Genomic DNA, 25559 nt, shown 5'->3' on the forward strand with positions numbered 1-25559 from the left:
AGAGAGCATTATACTCAGTGAAATAAGCCAGTCAGTGAAAGATAAATACCACATAATTTCACTCATTTGTGGAACATAAAGAACATTATAAACTGATGAACAAAAATAGAGGTAAAGAAACATTGAATAGACCTACAGCGGGAAGGCAGAGGAGAGTTGGGGCAGGAGAACGCAGGGGGGTAAGACACCAACCCAAAGACTTATATGCATGCATATAAGCATAACTAATGGACGCAAGACACTGGGGGTGGGAGGTGAGGGCTAGTGCCAGGGGGTAAGGGAGGCCAGGGAGAGGTCAGTGGGGGAAAAAAGGAGACATATGTACTACTATTTGTAATACTTTAAATGATAAATTTAAAGAAAAGAAGCCTGTGTTCCGCCTGGATGCCTAGGAAGTGGGTTTCAGTTCTGCTGCTGCTACAGCTGAGTTGTCACTTCAGCCCTGGGAGCTGTGGGAAGGTGCTGGTGTGGCCCACAGAATACAGCCATTGGATCAACATGAAGACAATCCTGGATGCACTTGTGCAGAGAGGTCATTAAGTGTCTGTTCCGACATCTTCAGCCTCAATTCTTGTTGATCCCAATAAACCATCTGCTATTCAATTTGAGATTTTTCCTACATCTTTAACAAAAGATTATATGGTTTATTTTTTCATGCAGCTGATCAATAAATGGACATCTGATCTGCTAAAAGATATTTTGGACACATTTTTCACTACTGCAAGAAATGTTTTGGGAAGGTTTTGACTTGGTTGAAAAGCTCTGTAACGATGCTGTTTTTAATGAGAAACTTATGACTAAACTACAGGAATTAAGGTTTGATGTCGTTCTTGCAGATGCCATTGGACCCTGTGGTGAGCTGCTGGTTGAGCTACTTAAAATACCTTTTATGTACAGTCTCCACTTCTCTCCAGGCTATAAAATTTAAAAGTACAGTGGAGGACTTCCATTCCCTCCATCCTACGTACCTGTTGTCTTTTCAGAATTAAGTGATCAGATGACATTCATGGAGAGGGTTAAAAATATGGTCTATGTGCTCGATTTTGACTTCTGCCTGCAAACATATAACCCGAAGAAGTGAGATCAATTTCTAAATGAAGTACTAGGTAAGCTATGTTTTTACTTCCTAGTGCTTTGGAAGATGAGTTGGTATAAATATTGAGAGGAATTTGTCTTTTATAAGTGAAATGGTTAAATAATCTATAATAATAAAAGCATAACATGCTAATTAGCCTGGACAGCCGAACAACCTTCTGGACATCGTTCCAGACTAACTTCCGGATGAAGCTGGGGCTGCGAGGGCCGATGCAAGCTGCCACAGGTGCGAGGGCCAAGCCCCTTGCATGAATTTCATGCATTGGACCTCTAGTAATATATAATGATCTTTTAATCTCACAAATACAGGGAGAGGGTTCCCCCAAAAATGTATACACGCTTTTTCCTGAAAGCTCAGTTGATGTTTCTTTCTTTTCAGATTTAACTCATTGGAGTAAATAATTATTAAAAGTGTGTCTATATTTGTGAGACACCCTATATATCACAGAAATGCTTAAATTATAAGGCTAGTTTAAACCCTGGGGTACACTAGTGTGGGATACTCCAGGAAGTTAGAGACCCCAAATTGAAGCACTTCAGCAATCACATATCCATTCTTCTTTGTTGGTTTGTAATAGGCTTCATTTTTCAGAAGAGTGTTAGGTCCACAGCATTATTAAGTAGAGATTTCCCATATATGCCCTGCCTCCTTTATTGTCAACATTGCCCACCAGAGAAGGACATTTGTTACAACTGATGAAAATATACTGACACAGCATTATTATCTAAAGTCCATAGTTTATACTAGGGTTCACTCTTGGCATTGTATATTCTGTGATTTTTTGGACAAATTTATAATGTCATGAATCCACCATTATAGTATCATAAAGAGTAATTTAACTAAAAATCCTCTGGGCAGTGGCTCTGCCCATTTATCCTACATATTAATTTTACTATAATTTTTTATCTTCAATGAAGGCATTAGAAATTTCACTAAATATTTTCATCAAAGCACAAATGTAAATTGAGGAGTTACATATTTTTAGCACAATGTCTATGGGCCATTGGGGAAATTGTTTCTATTTGTTTCTCCTCAGTTTTCTTATTTGAAAATTAAACTGCATTGCCATACTACCTGAAGGAGTCTTTGAGGATGGAGAAATATGACTCTGTCTCAGATAGGAACCTATAACTCGAAGTTTCTAACGATTATGTTGCTTCACTCAGTGCTTATAAATCAACTGATTTAAAGGCCAAAAATCTCATTGAATGGTAGATAATCAAGTTAAAAGTCTATATTTTTTGAAAACTATATTTCTCCATTACAGAAAAAATGAGCCAAAATTAAGGGTGAGCACATCTATTTCCATACTTGATGAAAGCTTTCCAGCTGTTTTTGGCAAATATTTTTTTCATATACAAATATTGTTAAGCTCCAAACATAACCAAATGCAATAGTGGCCATACTCTCAAAGATCTCATAGTTTACTTGTAAAATCTAGAACAGGGAATAGCTTGCTAAATTGTAGGATCTAGACTGAGTATTCTAGGGAAAGGCATTTCCGTGTGTATGGTAGGGTTGGTTGACTAAGGAGTTGAAATCACTGTTTACATTTGCATTAGTTAATTTTGAAGCTTTACAGAGTAAACAAATTCATATTTTTTTAATGCTTAAATAAATGTTTATGATTCTAAATGTACTGATGTGATAATAGAGATAAAAAGTCTACCAGTACATCTACACAATGGAATACTACGTTGCTATAAAAGAAAGAAGGAATGTTTACCATTTGCAATAGCATGGATGGAACTGGAGAGCACTATGCTAAGCGAAATAAGCCAATCAGAGAAGGATAAATATTACATGATCTCACTCATATGTGAGGAATAATAATCAACATAAACTGATGAACAAAAATAGATCCAGAGACAAATGGCAGAGGAGGGGGGTTGTCAGAGATCAAACAAAGGACTTGTATGCATGCATATTAGCAAAACAATTGAACACAGACACAGGGGCGGTGGGGGCTTGCCCTCTTGGATGCCAGTGGCGGAGGTGGGTGTCATTCCAGGAAAAAGGAAACATATGTAATACTTTAAACAATTAAAAAAACTGTGCTGCATCTACACAATGGAATACTATGCTGCTGTAGAAAAGAAGGAACTCTTACCATTTGCTATAGCATGGATGGACGTGGAGAGTAATTATGCTAACTGAAATAAGCCAGCCAGAGAAAGATAAGTATCACATTACCTCACTCACCTGTGGAATCTAATGAATAAAATAAACTGATGAACAAAACAGATTCAGAGACAAAACGGTGAACAGACTGATGAATTTCAGAGGGATGGTGGGGGTGGATAGTCTGTGTTGGGGGGTAGAGATTAATCGGGGAATTGATATGTATATATGCATAACCCATGAACACAGACAGTAGTGTGGCAAAGGCTTGGAAGGGGCAGGTATAGAGAGGAGGTGGTCAATGGTGGAAAAAACACAAAGGGGACACCTGTAATACTTTCAGCAATAAAGATAAATTTAAAAAATAAATAAAATCTGTACAACTACCATCCAGGTAATTCTTTGTCAGCTGCATAATACTTTATCTCCCTTTCTTCACAAAAAGTGATTACAAACACAGTCACCTCTAACTTCCTATAATTTTGACATTCATCTATAATAAATTACAAATCACAGGAAAACTCACAGATTTGTATTTTTAAAAAGGTCATTACTTTATAATGTTCTGACTTGCCATAAAATGCTGACTGTTCATCAAATGTATTTACTTTGGGTGTGTGGGTTATATTTTAACTTCCTGATTGATATCCCTTTGGACATAAGCATGAGCCATGGGAACGGGATCAGCCATTTGAAAAGAAGCCTGTGTGCCTCCAGGATGCCTAGGAAGTGGGTTTCAGTTCTGCTGCTGCTACAGCTGAGTTGTCACTTCAGCCCTGGGAGCTGTGGGAAGGTGCTGGTGTGGCCCACAGAATACAGCCATTGGATGAACATGAAGACAATCCTGGATGAACTTGTCCACAGAGGTCATGAAGTGACTGTTCTGACATCTTCAGCCTCAATTCTTGTTGATCCCAATAAACCATCTGCTATTCAATTTGAGATTTTTCCTACATCTTTAACAAAAGGTGATTTTGAGGATCTTTTCATGCGGCTGATCTCTAAGTGGACATATATGCCAAAAGATACATTTTGGGATTATTTTTCACTAATTCAAGATCTTACTCTTGAATATACTGATGGTATTCACACACTCTGTAAAGATGTAGTTTTGAACAAGAAACTTATGACCAAACTACAGGAATCAAGGTTTGACATCATTCTTGCAGATGCCATTGGACCCTGTGGTGAGCTGCTGGCTGAGCTACTTAAAATACCTTTTGTGTACAGTCTCCGTGCCTTTGCTGGGTATACAATTGAAAAGTACAGTGGAGGACTCCCATTCCCTCCATCCTATGTACCTGTTGTCTTGTCAGAATTAAGTGATCAAATGACATTCATGGAGCGATTAAAAAATATGATGTACGTACTTTATTTTGACTTCTGGTTCCAAACATTTAGTGAGAAGTGGGATCAGCTTTACAGTGAAGCACTAGGTAAGTCATGTCCTTACTTGGTATCATGAAATCCTAACTTTCTTAGTGCTCTAAGAGGTTGGTTAGTATAAGTATTAATTCAGAGAAAAGTGTCTTTTATAAGTAAAATGATAAAATAACATTATAAGACTAGAGGCCCAGTACACGAATTTCGTGCATGGAGTGGGGGGGGGTGTCCCTCAGCCCAGCCTGCACCCTCTCCAATCTGGGATCCATCTCACAATCCAGGACTGCTGGCTCCCAACTGCTCGCCTGCCTGCCTTCCTGATTTCCCCTAAATCGCTTCTGCCTGCCAGCCTGATCACCCCCTAACTACTCCCATGCCAGCCTGATTGATGTCTAACTGCTCCCCTGCCAGCCTGTTTGCCCCCAACTTCCCTCCTCTGCTGGCCTGGTCACCCCTAACTGCCATCCCCTGCAGGGTTGATTGCATCCAACTGCCCTCCCTTGCAGGCCTGGTGCCTCTCAACTGCCATCCCTTCCAGGCCTGGTGCCTCCCAACTGCCCTCCCCTGCTGGCCATCTTGTGGGGGCCATCTTGTGTCCACATGGGGGCAGGATTTTTGACCACATGGGGGCAGCCATATTGTGTGTTGGATTGTTGGTCAATCTGCATATTACTCTTTTATTAGATAGGAGGATAGAGGCCTGGTGCACGGGTGGGGGCCACCTGGTTTGCCCTGAAGGGTGTCCTGAATCAGGGTGGGGTTCCCTTGGGGCATGGAGCGGCCTGGGTCAGGGGCCTGTGGTGGTTTGCAGGCCAGCCACTCCCCTGGCGACCCAAGAAGAGGCCCTGGTATCTGGAATTTATTTACCTTCTACAATTGAAACTTTGTAGCCTGGAGCGGAGCCAAGCCTCCTGCTCGATCCTTGGCTGCAGCCATTTCTGTTTGGATTTGTTTACCTACTAAAATTGAAACTTTGTATCCTTGAGTGGAGGCCTGGGCCCTCCAGAGTGTGTGGAAAGCTTGGCTTCTTCTGTTGCCGGGGAAACCCAAGCCTCCCTTCTGATAGCCATCTTGGCTGGGGTTAATTTGCATACTCGCCCTGATTGGCTGGTGGGCGTGGCTTGGTTGGTGGGCGTGGCTTGTAGCGGAGTGATGGTTAATTTGCTAATTACTCTTTTATTAGAGAGGATGATCTTTCATTCTCACAAATATTATGGAAATGCTTAAATTATAAAGTCAGTGAGGAAATGCTTCCTCTTCTATAGTTTAGCTTGATTTAAAAACTGAAATATTTTGCCATATTACCTGAAGGGTTCTTTCACACTAGAGAGAGAGAGTGCTCTGTGCCAGACTCAGGAACCTATAATTCGAGTTTTCTAATAATTTAACATCCCTTCACCAAGCACTTACGACTCATCTGCTTAAACACTAAACTGTTGTTGATGTGTGGACATGTAAGTCACTAAACTACATTTTGTGAAAAGTCTTCCTTCAATAAAGACAAAATGAGTCAAAATTAAGAGTGAGCACATCTATTACCATTATGAAAATATTCCAGATCTTATTTATAAATATTTTTATTAATGCACAAGTATTATCAGGCTCCTATATTGAAACAAATGTAATTATAGTGCCAGGAACATAGCCATACTCTCAATACCTCAGTTTTTGGGAAATCTAAGATAAAGGGAATAGCTTGCTAAATTGCAGAAACTGGACTAAATAATCTAGAAAAAATTGTTTCCATAGATATGGTAGATTTAATTGATTGAGGAATTGAAATTCTTGTTTACATTAACATCTTTACTTCTGCAGCGTTACAGAGTAAGCAAATGCATGTTTAATTCTATAGTGGCTTAGGTTTAACCATTTTCTATGATTGTGATTGTCCTGATGTGATGTTAGAGAAGAAAAATTGTTAATTTTTTTTTCTAATATATATGAACAACATAATATATATGAACAACACAATATAAAACATGTATATTATACAAATACTAGAGGCTCAGTGCATGAATTCATGCACAGGTGGGGTCCATTGGCCCGGCTGGTGATCGGGGCTGATGAGGATTGAGGGGGGGTGGCCAGCTGCAGGGAGGGACCACGGGAGGTTGGCCCCAGCAGCAAGCTAACCAACAGCCGATTCCATGAGGAATGGAATCCTGTCTGGGTCTGGGGTGAGGATGAACCAGATTCAGGGCTCTCAGGGGCCCAGCAGCAAGGTCTGGGTCAGTGCACTTAATAGCTATGGGCCGGTTGGCCAGTCACTCTGGTCAGTGGGTTGTAAAAGTTGCTTAGGATTTTATATAGAGAGATGTTTGCACTATCAAGCCAGAGACACTTTAAACATCTTTGGCTACATTAGTCGAAGTTTCTGGGGTGTTTTTTTTTTTATAAGAAAACAAAATGGTATATTCACATTACAATATTCTTATTTTCTCCTCTTTTTGTTCTTTTTCCCTTTCAGGAAGACCCACTACATTATTCGAGTTAATGCAAAAGGCTGAAATATGGTTTATTCGAACCTACTGGGATTTTGAGTTTCCTCGCCCACTCTTGCCACATTTTGTATTTGTTGGAGGCCTCCACTGCAAACCTGCTAAGCCTCTGCCTGAGGTAAAACTATTCCTGTTTGTTCTGCTTTGCATTTTCAGTAGGAATGATTCTGTGTTCTTCATTCAGAAGGACTAATCATACTCAGAGAGATATAAGAATATGGGTAAAGTGACCTGCCAATGGAAACTCATATATTTTATACTATTTAAAGAATCTGAATGTAACTATTTAAAGAATCTGGAATGTATCATTCCAGAATAAAGAATTATACTTGGGAGATTTTGGAAATAGGGTCAGTTAAATTAAGGCCTTCATTATTCAACACGTAAAAAGTATCAGCCATTCATTCAAAAACTAATTTTAAAGTGACTAGCACAGTGCAAGGACAATGGGTGGATATACAGAGGAGTAGTGTAGACACCATTTTTGATCCCACACACCAGATATTTTACTTGGAAAGAGATCATATCAGCAAGTAATAAAAACAGTGTGAAAATATTATAGTAAAGAAAAAGGATAATACTACAATAATGCTGGAGAGCATCCCATGGGAGTGAATCATAATACCTCAGGAGTGACAATAGCAATCTGGTATAAGTGAGCATGAGACATCCCTTGTTGTTGTCCTCTTTCAACAACAAAAATTTATCTCTCCACGAACAAAAGTGCCAATGCACATGGACCTGGAAAGAGTCTTGCCCACCTACGCATCAGGTAACAGGCAGAAAGACTCCAGTACTGGCTGTGACTCCTACAGGACATTGTGAATTGTTCCAGCCCCTCTGAGCTGTATAGTCCAGGAGCACCTACCTGGCTTGGGCAGCCACCTATGGATGAGAGAGCTTTTGGAGAAGTCCAGATTTCCAAAAGAGAAGTTCCAGCACTCTGATCGAGCATAAAATAGATGTATTTGAATGCATTGGTGTGGGCAACAGGAAAGCCTGATTTTGCCAGCATCATTCCTCTTCCAAGGCAGCTCAGTGGAAGACTAAAAGAAGGACCGCCCATGCCAGTGATTTCTCTCACAGGGATAGAGAGCCGGTGAGTGGATGCAGAGCTTCCCCTGGTTTGTAGGATGCTTCCAAAGAGCTCATTTCTCTCTCACAGCATCCAGAGTATAGAATTGGCAGTTCAGTAATTGGCAAGAGAGAACAGATCTGGAGAGTGGCAAAGAAGATTAGCGGGGGGCATGTTAAAGAGACACAGTTCCTCCTGACTGCATTCTGTACTCCATCAGGAAGCCTGACCACAAACCACGAAGAAAACCTTTCTTACAGATCCCCCCATACTGGCATGTGGACACCAACAGTGACCTGCATTCCAACTCATTATTTCCTCCCCTCTGTGGCCAGCTCCATGTAGAAGCTGCCTAGGGCAGAAGCAAGAACATGATTTGATAAAAGGCTAGGAAGCAAGAGCATAATACAGACAAGGTTTACAGATATGAGAAAACAACACACTTGAGCTGTAGCACCACCTTCAGGAAAATAAAAGAAAGAAGCTCAGCATCTAGCCTGGTGCTTTATATGAAGGGAGGACAAACAGGCTCAAGAATTCTCCCACAACAGGGAGCATGAAGCACAGAGCAGGCATATTCATTCAAGATCTGAAAAAGCCTTATCTACAGCAGTACTGATAAAAGGTATTTCTACCCTGAAAGTAGTAAACATAAGCAGGTGATTGCTAATTCAAATGCAAAAACAGCAAGGCAAAATTCCAAAGAACAAGAAAAATCAAGGAAACATTAGGTCACCAAATTTTACAACAATCCTTCAGAAACCAAATACAGATGTGGAGATATATGATTCACCCAATAAAAAGTCAAAATAACTGTGCTAAGGAGACTTGGTGATCTACAAGACAACAGAATCTTGTGCACTGTTGGTGGGAATGTAAAACCGGTTCAACCACTATGAAAAACATTATGGAGGTTTTTTAAGAAGTTAAATAGAGCTGCCATATGATCCACAAATCTACTTCTGCGTATACTTCTAGAAGTTAGAAAGAAAGGATATCAAAATATATCCATAATCTCATGTTTATTGCACCATTTTTCACAAGAACTAATAAATGTAAACAAATTAAGAGATGTGCAATACACACGCACACACACACACACACTCACACACACACACACACACACACACACACACACACACTAAAATATTGTTCAGCTATAAACAAGGAGGAAATCCTACCATTTGGGACAACATAGATGGACCATGAAGGTATTATGTTAAGTGACACAAGGCACACTGAAAAAGACAAATATAGGATATCACTTACTAGTATATGTGGAATCTGAAAATGGAAAACCCCATAGAAACAGAAGTATAATGGTGATTACCATGAACTGGTGAAAGTGAGATTAGTGGGTAAGAAGAAGTTGGTCAAGGGTACAGAATTGCAACTCGAAGATGATTAAGTTTGGGAGACATAATGATTGTAGCCAACAATACTCTTTATGTACTTGAAAGTTTCTACAGATTAGATCTTAAATGTTCTCACCACACACATAGAAAGATAACTATGTGACCTAAAAAGAATTGTTCACTAATATTAAGTAGTAATCATATTATCTATCTATCTATATATATATATATATATATATATATATATATATATATATATAAATATAAAAGCCTAAGTGACTGACCACCAGGGGGCAGACGCTCAATGCAGGAGCTGCCCCCTGGTGGTCAGTGTCCTCCCACAGCAGGAGGGCCGCTCAGCTGACCAACAGGAACCAGACACCTGGTTCACAGCTGGCGAGCTCAACTGCGCCAGCACAAGCCTCTCCTACCTCTGCAGCAGCACTACAGGGCCATGGAGGCAGCAGATACAGCGGGGCCAAATTGAGAGTGGCAGCAGCACAGCTCGGGCTCCACCCTGGCCGTCTGCCACTTTGTGAACTACCACACCCCTAAGGGCCTGTGGGGATTGGGCCAAAACTGGCAGTCCGATATCTCCCAAAGGGTCCCAGTTTTTGAAAGGGCGTAGGCCAGGCTGAGAGACCCTACCAGAGCACAAATCCATGCACCTGGCCTCTAGCAATATTTAAATGAATCAACTCAATACACTGTACACCTTAAACCTACAGAATGTTGATATCAACTAGAGGTCTGGTACATAGATTCATGCAACAGTGGGGTCCCTCAGCCTGGCCTGTAGGAATCAGTCTGAAAGTGGCTCTCTAACATCCCCCAAGAGTCCCAGATTGAGAGAGGGCACCATCCAGGCCAAAGTACCCCCACCAGTTCACGATTAGGGCCAGGGATGGACCATGGGAGGGCTCCAGGGTGTGTCCAGCCCTTCTCGTTCAGTTCTGATTAAGGCCGTCCTGCTGGGGAGGGACTACAGAAGGTTGGATGGCAGCAGAGGGACCGCGGAAGGACTCCAGGGCATCTCAGGCCCATCTTTGCCAGTCCCAATTGGCTGGACCACAGCAACAAGCAAACCTACTAGTCAGAGTATCTTCCTAGTTGTGGTCAGTGCATGTCATAGCAACTGGTCCAAATGTCGAATGAACTTTCGGACAGGCAGCATATTAGGCTTTTATTTTATAGGATTATATCTCATTTTTTAAACATAAGTTTGAAGCAATGATTAGAATGAGAATGTAAACTTTTTATGTTAGAAGGGTTATGTCTTGATATTTCAGAGGGAAAAAAAACAAGTAAACTATTTAAAACAGAAAAATCAACAGAGCTGGTAGGGGAGGATAGAAGAGTATGAAGTTTGGACCAGATATGAAATTTTGGCTCCTTACACATTTTGGGGTGGGAGCTAGAAAGTACACTGAATAATCAGGAATTTTTCTAGAACTGAAAGTAGTAAAATTTGAAAACTGATAAAAAATCAGGACACAAAAGAATAATTCTGAAATAATTCTGAACATGACTTCACCACAGCAACTTTAAATACATCAAACTGAGTTACTCAAGAGGGTGACCAGATCTTTGGTGCAGAGAGCCCAGTTGTACCTCTCCCACTGTGGGGCAGGTGCTCCCTGGGAGATATAGCAAGGTGATCATGAGAGCCCCTCACAGCCAGGTACACGTAGCATATTCTACTAGAACTTCCATTTTACAATATGATTTCAGAGCAAAAGGTGTCATACACAAACATGTCAGAAACATTGACACAAATAAGTAACTATATAAGGATAATTCTGTATTATAAATAGAAATCTTAAGGCTATTTCATGGAAATTCTGGACAATAATACCAGACTCGTGAATTATAGTAATTCTCCAGCATGTAAGAAGTGATTTAGGGAGAGAGGTCCAAGATTTCATCATCGGAAGACCCTGAACTGACACCTTCCCATGAACACTCAGAATATACACCTACATGAAGAGATTTCCTCCTGGAAAACAGCTGAGGGTTGACTGAACAGCTTCTGCACAAGAAATAAGAGAGAAACTGCGTACAGAAGATTGAGAAACTGCGAGAACTCTACAGACTCTGTGGAAACACTTTGGGATTGGAGGTGCCTGTGAGTGCCAATGTTTACATTCTCTTTCCACTAATAGCATGGGCAAGAATTCAATTCAAATGCTGTAGCTCACCTGCAAGGGTACCATAGCGTGCCCTAGGACACTCACCCAACATCGCCCCACCCCCAGGTTCAGACAGAAAAACTGCCATGGCAATGCTGCAGCCATAGGACACTGTCCGCTCCAAATCCAGCCAATCAGCTTACAAGGGTGCCCCAGAGCTGGACACCCTGGAAAAATTGGCCCATGTTTGCCTCAACTGTGGCTAGCCTGCATGCCAGGAATCCCCTGGTACCTCAAACAACCACTTCAATTCCAGCCAAACTGCCGAAGCCACGCAGCACACACAGACTACACAAAGATCATTCCTACACAAACCCACTCCATCAGGTGCAGGAGAGGTGGTTGTTTCATCTAGTTCTTAGAAATAAACACAGAAAGTAAAACAAAAGAGAGAATACAGAAGATTTGGAGTCAAAGCAAATTGATCTAATGCACAGAAACAAATACAAAGAAGCAGCAAATATAGGGAGACAAAGGAACAGGCCCCAAATGAAAGAATAGAAGAAATCTCCAGAAAAAGAGCTATACAAGAAACACAACCTTCAATGAATGAACCTTGAAGAAGCATAAAAACTGAACATATCAATTACTAGCAAGAAAATTGAAATAGTAGTTACAAAACACAACAACTCCCTGTAAATAAAAGTTCAGGACCAGATGATTTCACAAGTAAATTCTACTGAACATTTAATTCTACCAAACAATAAATACCTATCCTTCTCAAATTATTCCAGAAGTATTGAAAAGGAAATAACACTCCCAAACTCATTCTATGAAAGCAGTCAGCAGTACCATGATACCAAAACCAGACAAAGACAATATCATAAAAAATCACAACACAGTAAATATCTCTGATAAAATAGATGTGAATATTTTCAACAAAATATTAGAAAACTGAATTCAACAATATATGAAAGGATTATACACCATGCTCAAGTGGAATGTATTCTAGCAATGCAAGGATGCTTCCATATCCACACAAAAAATCAATGTGATAGACAACATCAACAAAACCAAGGATATAATCATGTGATCATCTCAATAGATACAGAAAAATAGTATTTGACAAATCCAGCATCCATTCATTATAAAAACTCTCAACAAAGTGGGTACAGAGAGAACAAAAGGTCAACATAATAAAGAGCATATATGACCAATAAAATCCACAGCTAATATTGTATGTAATGGTGAAAAGCTAAAAGCTTTTCTTCTGCAATCAAAAGCAACACAGTGATGCACACTATTGCCACCTTTATTTAATACAAGGGGCCCGGTGCATAAAATTCATACATTGGGAGGAGGGGTCCCTCAGCCGAGCCTGCCCACTCTCACATACTGGGAGCCCTCAGGGGATGTCCTACTGAGGCGACCAGGCTGATCAGGGGAAGGCACCAGCCCATCACCCCGCTGCTGCAGCCACTGCCAGTCATCACAGCCACCAAGGTGTTTTCAACAACACGGACTCCAGTCCCTTCACCATGAAAAAACGACAACTTTCTTTAGGCATTTTCAAGATGTGTCTTTCATAGGATATGACATTACTTTCTTTCTTTCTTTTTTTATCCTCACCTGAGTATATGTTTCCATTGATTTTTAGAGAATGTGGAAGAGAAAGGGAAAGACAGAGAGAAACATCAAAGTGAGAGGAACACTTTAGTTGCCTCCTGCATGAGCCCTGACCTGGGCCCCAGCCAGGGAGGAGCCTGCAACCTAGTTACATAACCTTGATCAGAATCGAACCCAGACCCTGTGGTCGGCAAGCCAAGGCATTATCCACTGAGCCAAACTGGCTAGGGCAGGATATGACATTTCTTAGTCCTCCAGCAGCCGACCTTCATATTTTTCTCCAGGAGTGTGGTGGAAGAACACTAGATAACCTTTTTGGATTCTTATACCCAAGTTACTAAGAATATTATCAGTGGCATACAGGGAGCTTAGCCAATGAGCAGTCAGAAAAGGTGTTTCCTCTATAGTTCACACCAATCACCTCTGATCTCAGGCTCCGGCCCGGCCAAAACCTAAAGCCTCAGGATCTGGGCAGGAGCCTCCCAGCTCCCTCTGATCTCTGGCTCTGTCCCTGCCCAGGTCCCAAGCCTATGGTTGGGGCTTGGGACCTGGGCAGAGGACCCCCCGCTCCCTCCAATTGCCAGCTCCACCTCTGCCAAGGACTAAAGCCTCGGGACCGGGGCAGGGGCCCCCCAGCTCTCTCGGATCTCCGGCTCTGCCCCTACCAAGGCCCCAAGCCTCTGGCCAGGGCTTGGGGCCTGGGCAGGGAACCCCCAGCTCTCTCCGATTGCCCAGCTCCACCCCTGCCCAGGAGGCCCCTGGATCAGGCCCTTCCCAGGGTGCTCAGGACCCACGCGTGGGCTACCTCTGAGTGACCTGGGTGCTGAGAAATTTCCAAGGACCTAGGTTTCTAGGCACCTACATATGCAAATTAACCTCTATTGTTATTGGGTTAATTTTCATACTCACTCTGATTAGATGTGGTCATAGTGGAGGTATGGTCAATTTACATGTTTGTCTATTATTAGGTACTAGAGGCCTGGTGCACAAAATTCATGCACTCAGAGGGTCCCTCAGTCCGGCCTGTGCCCTCTCACAATCTGGGACGCCTTGGAGGATGTTGGAGAGCCAGTTCTGGCCCGATCTCTGCAGGCCAGGATGAGATGACCCCCCCGCCCTCCCTTCCCTCTAAGATTTATCAGTCTGTTCCATGTTGCCATGCCTGTGGTTTCTGCTGTGTTGAGTGTCTGCCCCCTGGTGGTCAGTGCACATAGCTACCAATCAGCTGGCTGCTTAGGCTTTTATATATATAGATGATAGTATTGGAAGGCTTAGCTAGAGCAATCAGAGAAGAAATAGAAATAAAGGGTATTTATACTGGAAATGAAGAAGAAAAATTGTCACCATTTGCAGATGACATGATACTGTATATAAAGAACCCTAAGATTCCACACAAAAACTAATAGAACTGATAAATGAAGAAAGTAAAGTAGCAGAAAACAAAGTAAATATCCAGAAATCATTCAACAAATAAAAAGTGTTGTCAAGAAGGTAGAGAAAAGGGTACTCCTGTGCATGGAGCTAGTTTGTAAATTAGTGGAGCCACTATGGAAAACAGTGTGGAGATTCCTCAAAAAATTAAAAATAGAATAGCATACAACCCAGCAATTCCACTTCTGAGTATTTATTAGAGGTAAACAAAAAGACTAATTTGAAAAGATATATACACCCCCATGTTCATTACAACATTAACTACAATAGCCAAGATATGAAATCAACCTTGGTGTCAATCAATAGATAAATGGGTAAAATCCACATGGTCTATACACACCATGAAAAATTACTCACCAATATCAAAGGATCACATCTTGCTAAATTCAACAACATGGAAGGACCTAGAGGGTATTATGTTAAGTTAAATAAATCAGGCAGAAAAAGACAAATACTATATGATTTTACTTATATATATAACCTAAAACAACGACAACAAGAAACAGACTTATAGATACAAATTATAAACTAACTAGAGGCTCAGTGTATGAAATTCATGCACTTGGGGGAATCCCTCACCCTAGTCTGTGCCCTCTCGCATTCCGGGAGATCTCGGAAGATGTCCGACTAAGCCAGCAGTTGGACATCCTAGAGCTGCCACGAATGCACAGAAGGCTCCCACCACTGCCACTGTGCTCGCAAGCCATTAGCCCACCATAGGGCTTCTGGCTAGGCATCACTCCCCCTGTGGGAACTCACTGACCACCAGGAGTAGCTCCTGCATTGAGCGACTGCCCCATGGTTGTCAGTGCGCATCATAGCAATCGCTTGGTCAATTTTCACATTACCCTTTTATTATATAGAACTAGAGGACCAGTGCATAAAATTCATGTATGGGGTGGGGTCCCTTCAGCCCAGCCTGCACCCTCTCCAATCCGGGAACCCTCGGGGGATGTCCAACTGCCAGTTTATATCCAATCCCGGGGATCGGGCCTAAACTGGCAGTTGGATGTCCCTCTCACAATCCAGGACCACTGACTCCTAACTGATCACCTTCCGTCCAACCTGATAGCCCCTAACTGCCCCCCCCTGCCAACCTGGTCACCTATTACTGCCCCCCCGCACCAGCCTGGTTACCCCCAACTTCCCCCTCCGCTGGCCTGGTCGCCCCTAACTGCCCCCCCCTGCTGGCCTGGTCACCCCAACAGCCCTCCTGCCAGCCTGGTCACTCCTCACTGCCTCCCTGCCTGCCTGGTCACCCCAACTATCCCCTCCCCCCGCCAGCCTGGTCGCTCCACACAGCCTGCTGTTCAGTCATCCATCCAGTTGTTTCGGTCATGACAGCCTCTGGCTTTTTATATATTAGGATGGTTGCCAGATTGGAGGAGGTTGGGAATGGAGAAAAAGGGGAAGCGGAATAAGAGGCACATACTTATAGTTATAAAATAAATTAATCACTGGAATTTAATGTACAGCATAAGGAATATAGTCAATAATACTTACTATAACTTTGTGCAGTGAGATGGTTACTAGACTTATCATATAGTAAAGTATATAAATGTCAAATTACTATGTTGTACACCTGACACAAATATAATATAGTATGCCAACTATATTTCAATAAAATTTTAAATGATTTGTGGGGAAAGCTTGGGAGAATCTGACAAAAGTTAAGATGAGCTATAAATTATTATAGAGATGATAGAAAAGATAAAAGTTAATTTAATCATAATGAACTTTTTCTTAGTTTTCATAGTCAAAGAGATAAAATACTAATGAATATACTAAAATAATTCTCCAGAAAACCTGACAAGCATAGACACAAATAATTTAGTACAACTACAATAAAGAAATAAAGGTGAGTCAAGATATTGTTGTGTAGCCTCATTATAAGAATATATATTATTTATTGATAACATTATAAATGAAGAGTCTCTAAAAGCATTTCCTCTTCAATACTGTGTACGGGCTCTATTTCATTTCTTCCTTATACACTTCCGAAACACACACACACACAGACGCACATTTACACAAGTACCTATATAATCTGCATATATAAAGGTCTAAGCGTTCATCTGACCAGCTGACTGGTCAGTAGGTATGACGCGCTCTGACCACCAGGGGCAGATGCTCAAAACAGGAGCTGCAAAGCTGCAATGACTTGGCAGTGGCGGTTCTCAGGTGGAAAACCCCAGAACCAGAGAGGAGGGAGGCTGATTCCACCTTCGGCTGTGGGGTTTTTTGTTGCTGGGGCACTGTCAGCCCCAAATCTGGTTTACTGCACAGTTGTGTTTGCATTCCACACCTTGTATGACAGCAACTTTACAGAGTGCCCTCTCGCACTCCAGGACCCCTTGGTGGGTGTTTCAGCTTGATCCCCGCAGGCCAGGCCAAGGGACCCAGATAGCCAAGGGATCCCCCCTTACTCTGCAGACACCCTTCAAGCCGAAGAGCTGCCTCAGGTGTGACCGGATGGGGGAGGACGGCAGGAAGTTGTCTCCAGGACGTGTCCAACCAATCTCGCCTAGTCCCGCCCCACCAGCCAACTTCTAATTAATTTCCTTTTATTGTGCATGAATCCATGCACCTGGCCACTAGTATGTAATAAGGGATTTCAAGCTCATCATTTAGAACTATACTAATAACTTCTTATAATACTTAATTTTCTCTTTGGCTTTTTGAAGCAATTATTTCAATAGTGTTCACTATGCTATTGTCTTTTGTAATGGAAAAAAATTCTTCCTTCACAGGAAATGGAAGAGTTTGCCCAGAGTTCTGGAGAAAATGGTATTGTGGTGTTTTCCCTAGGGTCGATGGTCACTAACATGACAGAAGAGAAAGCCAATGTGATTGCATCAGCCCTTGCCCAGGTTCCTCAAAAGGTTAGATAAACTCCCTTAGAGCAGAAAACTAATGAGTGTGTTAAACTCTGTAAAGTGTCTGATTAAGAAATGTCTACATGAAGGGTAAACTATTATGATAGCTTCAATTATCTCGGATAACAATTTGAAAAACAAAATACATGTCAGGTGCTAAAGTACTACAGAGGGTGTTATTGATGGGCAATATGGTATTTCATTCTGGTCACAAAGAAGTATATATCAAAAGTACAGTGTGAAGTTTGGTATTATAATAGTACTAAAGGTCTGGTGCACGAAATTTGTGCACGGGGTGTGGGGGTCCCTCACCCCGGCCTGTGTCCTCTTGCAATCTGGGATCCCACATGCATGTTGGACCTACACCAGCAGTCAGACATACCTCTTGCAATCGGGGCCACTGCATGCACCAGTGATCATACTTTTCATACAGGTGGAAGTCATCTTGCTGTTATATAGGCAGCTACATTTTTTGACCTGATTATAAAAAGTAGTGCATAACATGATCCTTCTGAGGCAGTATACCATTTTCCCCATCTTTTGGGTGGAAAAACTGAGGCAGAGAGAAGTTAAGTAATTGGCTTTGTCACACAGTTATATGTGTCAGAATCAGGGCTGACCACAAAATGTGCAAGTCAGAGTCCATGCATGTCATTGCTGCATCATCCTGTTTTATCAGTGTTAGAATAGCTATGCCATTTTTAATTTTTAAATCTAAGAGACTGTCCCCAATATATAGGGTAGGGTCACTAGGCCTGGCCAGCAATCAGGGCCATCTGTGGGGTGACCAGCGGGCAGGGCAATCGAGGGTCCACCTCTGGCACCCGCCTTGACTGGTGGCATGGCACAGCCGCTGGCCAGCACTACCACCAACACTGCTGCTGGTCAAATTCCCCTGGTGGTCAGTGCGTGTCATAGCAACCAGTCGTTCCTCTGGTCAGTCGATTTGCATATTAGGATTTTATTACATAGGATTATAGGACAGGAACAGATATCACCAAATCCCATCCTGTCATTTGCTTCATTTTCTTGCAGGATTCCTAGAGTACTGTACACACTACAGATGTTCTCAGATTGGAGTTAAATTTTAACATTAAACAGGGAATGATAACAGTCTGAAAGGCATCATAAAGTTTAGACTTGCCAGGGAATCCAGGCCTCTCCTACTTTCCCTGGATTTTGGATTATGTCTATACAGTGTTGCAAGGTGATATTCAGAGTAAGGATGTCCAGGGCTCACCAAGCTGCATCCAGGTACCTAAGCCAGCCACCATGATTAGAGAAAGGCCTGTAGAAAGGAAAGAGAACCTCCCTGGTGGGCTGGGCCCTGCTAAATTCTGAAGCAGGAAGACATAAAAGAAAGGGTGGAGGTGGGTTCAGCCCTCAAGGGGACCCAGTGTTTTATAATATGTGGCCCCAAAACAACCCCTCAGAATAATAACTGATAATGATGATAATGATGATGATGATGATGATGATGGAGGAAAAGGGGGGGAGAGGAATAGGAGGAGGAGTGGGAGGAGGGAAAGGGGGAGGAGGAGGAGGAGGAAGGGGAGGAGGAGGAGAAGGAGGAGGAGGAGGCTGCAGCAGAAGACCAGGAGGAGGGAATATAAAAGAGTCAACCAGAAGCAAGCCTAGTGTGGCCCAGTTTCAGATGCTACCCTTTCTCCATAAATTATGGTAGTGAATTATTCTAATACATAAAGTACATTTGAAGGCTCTGGGTAATAGTGAACTACTTTTAGCTTCCTAATGTAGCTTTTAGTGAACTACTTTTAGTTTCCTAATGTAGCTTCCTCTTTATCACCTATGCAAATTTGCTGAGAACGTGAAATAACTTTAACACTCACATAGCAAAAAGTTGTTAGCCACTATAAATGAGAATCCAGCTTACTGGTAGACTTAGAAATTGCTTGGACATTTATATTAATTAACCATATTGATCAATGCTGTCAATGTATTGTAGCAAGTTTTGTAGTGTTAACAATCAGATGAAAAAAATTTACTGTCATCATTATATTTGATCTTTTCAACGGGTAAACTATTATTTATAAAGTGCCCATGGCTTTTCTTCCTACATTTTAAGAAAATTTTCAATCCTAGTTAGAGTGATAATACTGGATTTAGGTAAAAATTACCAAGTGGAAGTTCTGATTAATGAGTAGAAAAATTAAAGAAGCGAAACGTACTCATCAAGCAGACAATTATTTATTATTATTAATAAACTTTTACATATCAGAATGAATCAATTCTCATAAGTAGCTGATTGCATTGATTTTGTAAATCAAATGATGTAAAAAACTCCAAGGTAATTTATGAAATTAGTGAACATTAGTAAACCACTTCCCCATCATTCAAAAAGAAATAAACAGGTTAACATTTAATCTGGATGATGAGATTTAGAATAATAAATAATTAAAATAAATGCATAGACTATTAATTTGCTGTGTTTTGTACTATAATTATATGACTACCTAAAAAATATTATATGCTTGAATTGGTCATTGATCATCTCATTTGTCTAACCCCAAAATGTGAAACATCAAGATTGCATTCATACCTGACTGAATATAAAAATAAGTAGCACGCAATATAAGTATTTATGCCTCTTACATCAGTGTTTTATTGGTTCTCATTATCAACATGTCTTGTTCTCATTCCCTTACCTGTAATATGTCAGGGATTTAACTAGATGACTCTTAACCTATTTAGTATTATATCATGATATAACTCTGCAGTTTGACTCAAGAAATACATTACCTTATTTACCCTAACAGGTTATATGGAGATATGATGGCAAAAAACCAGATACCTTAGGGCCAAATACTCGGCTCTATAAATGGATCCCCCAGAATGACCTTCTTGGTAAGATTCTGGAAAACCCTGAAATGAGAATTAAGTCAACCAGAATGATAAACAGTTCACTAGGATAGAAATGTATTGGACATTTCTTATTGAAAACATCAAAAATATAAGTGAACTTCCCAATATTTCTTTCCCAGCCCTAGGGGGAAAGGATTAGCTATTAACAGTTGGCATCTTATTTTACACAGCCATGTTCCCTATGGCCACAAACAAAAGATCTTTATTTCATGTGTAATTCCTCTCAGAGAGAATATCTCAACCCTTTCCCAATTGTCACTCTGCCTCCTAATTCTCTCCTTACACCAATCATATAACCCACGGTAAGGGTGTACAGGCATTCCTGAAAAATATCAGCTTCCCTTTTATTGCCAGTGACTCTCCACTTTCCATTTGGAAAATAATTTAATATATCTTTCTGAAGTAATAACACTTTATTTTTTTAATAGCAACCAACTGCTTCCCAGTTCTTCTTCTTCTATTTTTTCTTTTTTTTTTTTTTTTTTTATTGAAGTCAGAGTGGAAGGGAGGGGAAAAGGGAGATAGAAACATCAATGATGAGAAAGAATTATTGATTGGCTGCCTCCTGCATGTTCCCTACTGGAGATCAAGCCCGCAACCAAGGCATGTGACCTTGACCAGAATCCAACCCGGGACCCTTCATTTCGTAGGCTCCCACTCTATCCACTGAGCCAAACCAGCTAGGGCATAATAAGATATTTCATTATAATGTGTAGCTTTTCCTTCCTCTGATTCCTGTGCCACCACCATCCCATTGTCTGCTGCCTTGACATCTACATATCACACTCTGACTTCACCATTTTATTAAGAGAATATATTTCAAAATGCACCACCATTCTTTTTTTTTTTTTTGCATACACTTTTTAAATCCAGAGTATTCTCTTTCCATGTGTCCACTGGCAACTTATATTCATTTTTGAGACACAAGAAACACACCTATCTTCTCTGTTAGCCTTCACTGTCTCTCCAGCAGACTTAGGTGCCTCTTCCTATGAGTTCTGAAAGACACTTTAATACAGTCTGATGTTTAAATCAATCTGTTACTAAATACATTGCCTCTGTCAGTGCCTTTATTGCACAACTCTCATTTTATTTCCAAGATTTATAATTCACAATTTGCTGAAATTCACCCAATCCTAGGCCATCCAAAAACCAAAGCCTTTATAACTCATGGTGGAACCAATGGCATCTATGAGGCAATCTACCATGGGATCCCTATGGTGGGCCTTCCTATGTTTGCGGATCAACCTGATAACATTGCTCACATGAAGACCAAGGGAGCAGCTGTCAGATTGGACTTCAACACTATTTCAAGTACAGATTTGCTCAATGCATTGAAGACTGTCATTAATGACCCTTCGTAAGTATCACATGTTTTTTATAGATAGTATTTATACATAGATTATTTTGTCAATAGTGTATCTTAGTTTTATCCCATTTTTAAGAGGCTAAATAAAACATTATTAATATGAGTTAACCCAAATTAATCTACTTTTATTTTCGACCACACATTTACTTCAAAGTTGCATATTAACCCCATGTATTTAATGGGTAGCCATCTAAAGCAACAATTTTCTCCTCCAATAATATAAAGTTATGTAGGTAATTATATGGACACATTTTTTTAAATATGATAAAATGCATAAAAGGAAGAGTGATAAACTAGAAGAAAAATCATAAATTCTTTACCTAAATAAACTTAATATCTAAAATTTCTGAAACTATAAATATCTTTACATTCAAAAACTTATTATCATAATAATAAAAGGCCACGAGGCATTATGACAAAAATGACCAAACAACCAGTCGCCGTGAAGTGGCATTGAGTGGGTGGTGGCTATGGCCGGAGCAAAGCAGCCCCAATCCCAGATGCCTGGCGGTGGCCAGAGCAAAGCAGCCCGGGTCCTAGGTGCCTGGCAGCTGCAGGAGCAAAGCAGCCCGGATCCCGGTGTGTGGCAGGTGGCAGCCAGAGCGAAGCAGCCTGGGTCCTGGGTACCTCTCAACAGCTGGAGTGAAGTGGCCCGGTTCCTGGTAACCAAGAGAAGCCAGTGCAGGCAGCCAGGGGAAGGAAGGCTTATTCTTCCACGAATCTTTGTGCATCAGGCCTCTAGTTTTATTATGATCATTTTAATAGATTTTATGAGATATTATTACATACCATAAAATTCACATGTTAAAATTATATAATTCAAATATATGTAGTATGTTTACAGAGTTACGAAACTATGTAAACATACTACATATATTTGTATAACCATAATATACATTTAAGGCATTTTTGCCTAAAAAACTATCATGTGCCTTAGAAGTCACTTCCCATATCTCTCACCCAAGCAACCATTGATCAACTTTCTGTCTCTATAAATTAGTCCTTCTGGACATTTCATAATAACAGAACCATACAATATATGGTCTTTTGGAACTGGCTACTTTCACATGGCATAGTGTTTTTTGTGTATGTTTTTAAAATATATTTTTATTGATTTCAGAGGGGAAAGGAGAGGGAGAGAGAGATAGAAACATCAATAAAGAGAGAGAATCACTGATCGGCTCCCTCCTGCACATCCCATACTGGGGATCAAGCAAGCAACCCGGGCATGTGCCCTGACTCAGAATCCAATGGTGAAATCCTGGTACACGGGTCAAGGCTCAACCACTTAGCTATGCTGATCTGTAAATAAAAGTATTTTTTAATTAAAAATAAAAAGCAACTTTGAATAGGAATTATTGGCTTAAGCAAAGTAACTTTCTTGCAATGTTGGTATCTTTGTGTTTCTCCTTTAGATATAAGGAGAATGCTATGAATTTGACAAGAATTCAACATGACCAGCCAGTAAAGCCTCTGGATCGAACAGTCTTCTGGATCGAGTTTGTCATGCGCCACAAAGGAGCCAAACATCTTCGGCCAGCCGCCCATGACCTCAGCTGGTTCCAGTACCACTCTTTGGATGTGATTGGGTTCCTGCTGGCCTGTGTGGCAACTGCTACATTTGTCATCACAAAATGTGTTCTGTTTTGTTGCCGGAAGCTTTTTAAAACAGGAAAGAAGAATAAAAGAGAGTAGTTGTTTCAGAGGCCTGAAGCTCATATGCCTGGTAGATAGGACTCCTCCACTTTATTCCAACCAGAAGTTGCAATGTAAGGGTCACTACCTCCGGTGACAACCTTACTTTTCACAATTTAGCTTCTCAGATCAAAATTTGTTTTCAAGTGACTACCTGATAAAGAGTTATAAATATGTCATGCCAAACATAAAGACTTATAAAAATTAAAACAAAAATAAAGCAATATAAATATACTTTTAAACTTGTTATTCTAATTGCAAAGTTATACCAAAAAATTAGCTTAACTGTGTTTCAAACATTACACATGAACACAAGAACATTAAGTAGTCTATTCCCATATTAATATTATTTTGCAAATACTCAGAATATTTTAATATTATTTTGGTGCAAAATTCTGTAGTTTTATCTTTTGCTAAAGAAGCTATTCAAAAGTGAGAATTGTGCAAAATGATTCATCCTCCTACTTCATTTTGGGAGACCACCAATGCTCCTTTATTTTACTGTACATCTAGCATCAGCATCACATCTTACTTAAAGACATGGAAGTCATTTGCTTTCATCCAGTTTAAGTTAATTTATCATCAAAACCTATGTGGATTGAGATATATAACAATAGCTAATCTCTTCCTATTGTGAACTGAGCTATTTATGAAAGACATTGGTTTCAGTAGCTAATTCTCTTCCCCTCACAGCACTCTAAAACAGTGGTTCTCAACCTTTCTAATGCCACGACCCTTTAATACAGTTCCTCATGTTGTGGTGACCCCCAACCATAAAATTACTTTCGTTGCTACTTCATAACTGTAATTTTGCTATTGTTATGAGTCGTAATGTAAATATCTGTGTTTTCCGATGGTCTTAGGCGACCCTGATAGCGATTCTCTAGGTGCTGTAGAGCCTAAAACCATCGGAAAACACAGATATTTACATTACAATTCATTAACAGTAGTAAAATTACAGTTATGAAATAGCAACAAAAATAATTTTATGGTTGGGGGTCACCACAACATGAGGAACTGTATTAAAGGGTTGCAGCATTAGAAAGGTTGAGGACCATTGCTCTAAAAAGATTACAGACACAAGTACCTCTAACTATCTATAATTATGACATTCATCCTATATAATAAAGATGTAATATGCAAATTAACCCTCACGCCCTCACAAAATGGCTGCCTATGACTAGACCAGCAAGGGGGTTAGTGAGGGACGACCAAACACCTGAACAAGCAGGTTGTGTGGGGGCAACCAGGTCAGCAGGGGAGTTAGTGAGGGACAACCAAACAATTGAACAAGCAGGCTGTGTGTGGCTACCAGGCCGGCACGGGGCAGTTAGTGAGGGATGAACAAATGCCTGAACAAGCAGGCTGTGTGGGGGCGACTAGGCTGGCAGGGAAGTTAGTGAGGGGCAACCAAAAAATTGGATAACAGGCTGCGTGGGACAACCAGGCCAGCAGAGGGGGAAGTTGGGGGCGACCAGGCCAGCATGGGGGGCAGCTCGGGGTAACCAGGCCAGCAGGGGGAGCAGCAAGAGGCGACCTGTCTGGCAGAGGAGGTAGTTAGGGGTGATCAGGCCAGCTGGGGAGGTGCATTTGTGGGCAACCGGACTGGCAGAGGGTGCAGTTGGGGGTGAGTAGGCTGGAAGGAGGGGCAGTAAGGGGTGACTATGTTGGCAGGAGGACCACTGGGGGGAACTGCTAGAAGAGAGCAGTTAGGGTCAACCAGGCCAAAAAAGGAAAGAAGGGGGCAGTTGGGGGAGACCAGGCCAGCAGGGGTGGGGCAGTGGGGGCAGATAGGGGTGACCAGGCAGGCAGGTGAGCAATAAGGAGCCAGCAGTCCAGGATTATGAGAATGATGTTCGACTTCAGGTGTAGCCCCGATACCTGGGATCAGGCCTAAATTGGCAGTCAGACATCCCCTGAGGTGTCCCAGATTGGAGAGGATGCAGGCTGGGCAGAGGGGAAATACACACACACACACACACACACACACACACACACACACACGCTGTGCAATAATTTTGT

At 41.2% G+C, this 25559-nt stretch overlaps 1 protein-coding gene and 1 pseudogene across 5 annotated transcripts; both read left to right on the forward strand.

The window, feature by feature from the left end:
* The first annotated feature begins 384 nt into the window (after positions 1–384).
* Positions 385–2383, forward strand: LOC129147035 (UDP-glucuronosyltransferase 2B31-like; annotated as a pseudogene).
* Positions 2384–3935: 1552 nt separating this feature from the next.
* Positions 3936–23765, forward strand: LOC103303637 (UDP-glucuronosyltransferase 2B31-like). Of its 5 annotated transcripts, XM_054723588.1 has the most exons (7): positions 3936–4245; positions 4597–4653; positions 7068–7216; positions 17465–17596; positions 20368–20455; positions 21614–21833; positions 23258–23765. In XM_054723588.1, exons 1-7 carry the CDS (start codon positions 3936–3938, stop codon positions 23535–23537), a joined length of 1236 nt encoding a protein of 411 aa, XP_054579563.1. In that variant the 3' UTR covers positions 23538–23765. The 5 variants fall into 5 exon arrangements, with proteins under 5 accessions (XP_054579563.1, XP_054579559.1, XP_054579558.1 ...); XM_054723584.1 differs by having other exon boundaries at positions 3936–4657; positions 7072–7216; XM_054723583.1 differs by having other exon boundaries at positions 3936–4653.
* The last annotated feature ends 1794 nt before the right edge of the window (positions 23766–25559 follow it).

This window comes from Eptesicus fuscus, chromosome 2, assembly GCF_027574615.1.
Source record: "Eptesicus fuscus isolate TK198812 chromosome 2, DD_ASM_mEF_20220401, whole genome shotgun sequence".
Taxonomy (NCBI): Eukaryota; Metazoa; Chordata; class Mammalia; order Chiroptera; family Vespertilionidae; genus Eptesicus; species Eptesicus fuscus.

What these genes read in the sequence shown, in the direction of transcription:
- LOC103303637 (XM_054723584.1), top strand. Translation starts at nt 3,936, where the DNA reads ATGCCTAGGAAGTGGGTTTCAGTTCTGCTGCTGCTACAGCTGAGTTGT. An exon ending in CCCCCAGAATGACCTTCTTG is followed by an intron (nt 20,456 to 21,613) that starts GTAAGATTCTGG and finishes ACCCAATCCTAG; the next exon opens with GCCATCCAAAAACCAAAGCC. An exon ending in ACTGTCATTAATGACCCTTC is followed by an intron (nt 21,834 to 23,257) that starts GTAAGTATCACA and finishes TTTCTCCTTTAG; the next exon opens with ATATAAGGAGAATGCTATGA.